This window comes from Borostomias antarcticus (genome assembly GCF_949987555.1).
Source record: "Borostomias antarcticus genome assembly, chromosome: 16".
Taxonomy (NCBI): Eukaryota; Metazoa; Chordata; class Actinopteri; order Stomiiformes; family Stomiidae; genus Borostomias; species Borostomias antarcticus.
In genome coordinates this window covers 112,501-117,500 of record NC_140249.1, presented here as the reverse complement: position 1 = coordinate 117,500, position 5,000 = coordinate 112,501, and the positions used below count along the sequence as shown (strand labels likewise).

At 45.8% G+C, this 5,000-nt stretch overlaps 1 protein-coding gene across 1 annotated transcript in view; it reads left to right on the top strand.

Annotated features, from left to right (window-relative positions):
• Nucleotides 1-5,000, top strand: part of klhl3 (kelch-like family member 3) — a 45,289-nt gene that overhangs the window by 20,892 nt on the left and 19,397 nt on the right. The window contains exon 9 of the mRNA XM_084450585.1: nt 4,655-4,772. Within this exon, the coding sequence (XP_084306711.1) occupies nt 4,655-4,772 (118 nt within the window). The remainder of the gene's footprint in view (nt 1-4,654; nt 4,773-5,000) is intronic.

Genomic DNA, 5,000 nt, shown 5'->3' with positions numbered 1-5,000 from the left:
ATGACCTGATGAAGATGTACTAACATGGAAACGTTGTCACGTTTATACTGCACCTTAATAAAAGGCTCTAATAGCCGAGTGCTCCAGCGACTCCTCTCCCTACTTTGTGCTCTTACTGGTGTCATGACAGCCGAGCTACACCAAGGAACGCGTTCCCAAGGCACGCACGGTAATTGTGTCTGCTACACCAGGAACTGTGCACACACGTACTGTCGGCTGCTGACATCCATTGACAAGGGGAACATAAGCCCTCTGGAACATACGCGCGGGGGAAAAATAGAATCGACTCCTATTTTAGAGCATGCGTACGCAGGGTTAGGGTTAGGGTTAGGGTTCCCGGTGTAGCCCGTATCAGTGACATCAAATTAACCCTAACCCTAACCGTTCCCGGTGTAGCCCGTATCATTGACATCAAATTAATCTTTCCAAATGCGAAGTACGCGCGCGTGAAAAGCCTTGGTGTAGCTCTAGCGTTATGCTCTCAAGTGAAATACATCGTATTCCCAAACTGAATATTGAAACAAAAGCTCCATTTGAACCAGAACTATTTCACCAAACGGACTACACCATACCTTTTGCACTGTAAACTTCCACCACTAGAAGATTGTTTATATCCTCCTAGCCATGCTAACCATGTCAACACAAGACAACATTCTACTGAGACCGGTACGGAGCTTCCTGGCGCTTCCTGCCTTGAAAATGCATGTTTATCATCATCATCATCTTCATCCGCTTATCCAGGGTCGGGTCGCGGAGGCAGCAGCTCCAGCAGGGGGCCCCAGACATCCCTTTCCCTAGCATGTTTATCATAGTTAGAAAACTTAGTTTTCTGTCCGGGGGCCAAGATGTGTCCAGGTGACGGAATTGCTTATCGTTGCTGTGGAAACACATGACGGGATCGCATGCCTGTTGACTATGGAGCTGCTGTGGTCACTGTTGACTATGGAGCTGCTGTGGTCACTGTTGACTATGGAGCTGCTGTGGTCACTGTTGACTATGGAGCTGCTGTGGTCACTGTTGACTATGGAGCTGGCTAGCTAGCTATGAAAATGCATGCGAAATTCGCCTTCTTAGTAAATAAATCTCTCCTTGGAAAAATTATTTTTCTCTGAGATATCTTAGTTAAAACATGATTGAACAACCAAACTATCTTTGTCTTTATAAGTGTAGTATTTAAATTCAGTTCTATTCAAACTAGCTAGCTAAGTTAGCTAACAACGTTAGCTACAGTAGTGCTAGTCTGAGGATTTATTTTCATATTTTATTACAAATACATTAGAAACGTCCAATATTTGTTTTCAATGACAAGATAGCTAGCTAGCTAGCAGAGAAATACAAACATTTTACTCCGTCAACTGAATTTTATTAACCAGCTCCATCTGCAGCTAGTGCTGCAGAGATAGTGGTAGCTATCTAGTGGTAGATAATAGCTAAAGGTAGCTATATAATCTATATCTATACAATGCCTGAGGAATGTCAGGAAAGTAAACACAAGTGCGCAAACGAAGTCAGGAATGCCATTCTGTCACATTTCCACAGCAATGATAAGCAATTATGTCAGCCGGACACATTTTGGCCCCCGGAAAGATTTTGGCCTGACAGCCCCTATACTTCCATTAGAATGGGAAAAGTGGAGCTAGCTTACTACTGCATGGATCGGTTAAATGTTGGTTTGTACAGATCGGTTTAATTGAGGACAAAGCGACATTAGAGCTAAACGTGCTATACAGCGGCCGAGTCCTTTAAGATATGCACCATGATCTGACCACAAACTGAATCTTACATCCACACTTCTGTTTTTCCTTACCTCGCTTTGTAGATGGATGAGTAGCAGGTGAAGATGGATGAGCTGTACCTGTAGATGGATTAGCAGCTGCTGTAGATAGATGAGCTGTACCTGTAGATGGATGAGCAGTACCTTTAGATGGATGAGCTGTATTTGGATGAGCAGCAGCTGTAGATGGATGAGCAGTATCTTTAGATGGATGAGCTGTATTTGGATGAGCAGCAGCTGTAGATGGATGAGCAGCAGCTGTAGATGGATGAGCAGTACCTTTAGATGGATGAGCTGTATTTGGATGAGCAGCAGCTGTAGATGGATGAGCAGCAGCTGTAGATGGATGAGCAGCAGCTGTAGATGGATGAGCAGCAGCTGTAGATAGATGAGCAGCACCTGTAGATGGATGAGCAGCAGCTGTAGATGGATGAGCAGTACCTTTAGATAGATGAGCAGCACCTGTAGATGGATGAGCAGTACCTTTAGATGGATGAGCTGTATTTGGATGAGCAGCAGCTGTAGATGGATGAGCAGTACCTTTAGAGGGATGAGCAGTACCTTTAGATGGATGAGCAGTACCTTTAGATGGATGAGCAGTACCTTTAGAGGGATGAGCAGTACCTTTAGAGGGATGAGCAGTACCTTTAGATGGATGAGCAGCAGCTGTAGATAGATGAGCAGCACCTGTAGATGGATGAGCAGTACCTTTAGATGGATGAGCAGCAGCTGTAGATGGATGAGCAGCAGCTGTAGATGGATGAGCAGTACCTTTAGATGGATGAGCAGCAGCTGTATTTGGATGAGCAGCAGCTGTAGATGGATGAGCAGCAGCTGTAGATGGATGAGCAGTACCTTTAGATGGATGAGCAGCAGCTGTATTTGGATGAGCAGCAGCTGTAGATGGATGAGCAGCAGCTGTAGATGGATGAGCAGCAGCTGTAGATGGATGAGCAGTACCTGCAGCTCTTGATGACCATGTCTCGGTGCTACATGAAGGTTCAGAAACGGGGTCCACATCTGAAGGCTCATCATCACTTTCATCATCATCACTCTGGTCCAGCTCACTTGAAAGATCCAGTTGTTCTAATTGAGCAGAGACATTCAAGGAAAAGCACAGCTCATTTCAGTCAGAAACATTCCAAATTAAGATGCAATAGAATGTGGATCACTTATTCATATTTTCTCTGAAGTGTGCCTTCTTGTAACTTGTTCAATTTCGTAGAAAAGCATAATCAAGTCATGGGATTTAACTGCCTTCAAAATATAATGAAAATACAATAAAATCAAGATCTTGTCATGTCCTTACCGTCTGGGCTGATCTCAATTTCATCCAGCTTTTTGCCTTTGAAGTCTGAAAGTGTTCCCTTTTCCATTGCCATTAAAACTTTGCTCATTTTTGCAAGTTGTAGTGTTCTCTCTGGGAGGCAATAGTACTGTCTGTGTCCTCCTATATTGTGACCGAGGAAGTCCGCCAACTGGTCAGCCTCATTTTCATCCAGGTTAAGGATCGTTGACATTGTTGCAATGTGTTTGCGGAGTTTGGCTGTTCCACTCCAAAGTCACGCGCATGTTTGTGGATGCAATCACTCCCTCTACATGATGACAATGCCCTTGGTCTGGCAAAGAGAAAAGGATTCTCTTTTGGGACTCCACATACCTCTCGCATTTCAACCAGGAGCAGAGACCATTGCTGGATTCAGTAGCACAGGGACCTTCCTCCCACGTTTCCCTCGAATCTCAACTCGAACGAAGTGCTGACACATTTTCTTCTCATAGTCTGTTAGACATAGGGCAACATCCTCACGCAGCTCTGACTTATCCCTTGATGTGAAGGCAGTCATCGGCATCCTGGATACTTCTCTTTCTCTTCTCCTATTGAAAAGTATGACTTGAGACAAGGTAACTTGCGCTAGGGCGGCATAGTTGTCTGTTGAGGGACAGATCCTAAGGGACGTCTGACACTCACTTTGTTTATTCTCCAGGTGGGCATGCAACAACTACTTCCTGGGTGAATGGTAAGACCTGTGGGGTATTCCATGGGAAGCACATGCAGAGACAAACTCATTCCATCTGGCTTTATGAATCAATCTGAAATTGCGAGCTGACTCGGCCTTACTCTGGTCTCCTATCATCAAGGCGTTGCTCTCCACAATGCTGCAGGCTTTCTGTAGAGAATGTCCGAGTTTGAGTGCAAGGGAGGCTATGCGATAGTTGTTGTCCTGTTGTCCGGGAATGACAAAGTCCTCCATTGTTCTCAGTGGGGTGATTTTTCTGGCTCTCTCATCTTCTGACTGATGTAGTCATGCTTGCTCGCATCAGATCCCATTCTGTTGATCATGTGCTCTCCAAGTTGCATGATGCATTGGTCATTCTCAACAGTGCGTGAAACCTCATCATAGACGATGTACGATAGTAAAGTATTTAAACCCTCGCTAATATCAAGGCCAACAGGTGTTGTGAGAGCGCACTGAGATCTAACATGTTTTCTTCCGATTTGGGGTTCGCCATCTTTTTTCTTGTTCGGGCAGATTCTTACATGTCTCCACAAGGACTTCTTGGAATAGGGACTTGACAATGAATGCAATGAATGAAGTTAATTGCTTCAGTGCTGTGTCTAATCGATTCTTGAAATTCGACTCGATACCCAGCCCTACTGCCCAGGGTACACACACACACACACTCAACCACCTACACCCCCTCCCGACCGCTACGCTCTGCGAGGTGATGATGTAACGTCCTGTGTTCAGGTGATGATGTAACGTCCTGTGTTCAGGTGGTGATGTAACGTCCTGTGTTCAGGTGATGATGTAACGTCCTGTGTTCAGGTGATGATGTAACATCCTGTGTTCAGGTGATGATGTAACATCCTGTGTTCAGGTGATGATGGTGGTAGGAGGCCAGGCCCCCAAGGCTATCCGGAGCGTGGAGTGCTATGACTTCCAGGAGGACCGCTGGTACCAGGTGGCTGACCTGCCCTCCCGACGCTGTCGAGCTGGTGAGACTCGCAAGTAGGGCGTTCACTGCTGTGTGTGTGTGTGTGTGTGTGTGTGTGTGTGTGCGTGCGTGTGTGTGTGTGTCTGTCTGTGTGTGTGTGTCTGTGTGTCTGTGTGTGTGTGTCTGTGTGTGTGTGTGTGTGTGTGTGTGTGTGTGTGTGTGTGTGTGTGTGTGTGTGTGTGTGCGTGTGTGTGTGTGTGTGTGTGTGTGTGTCTGTGTGTGTCTGTGG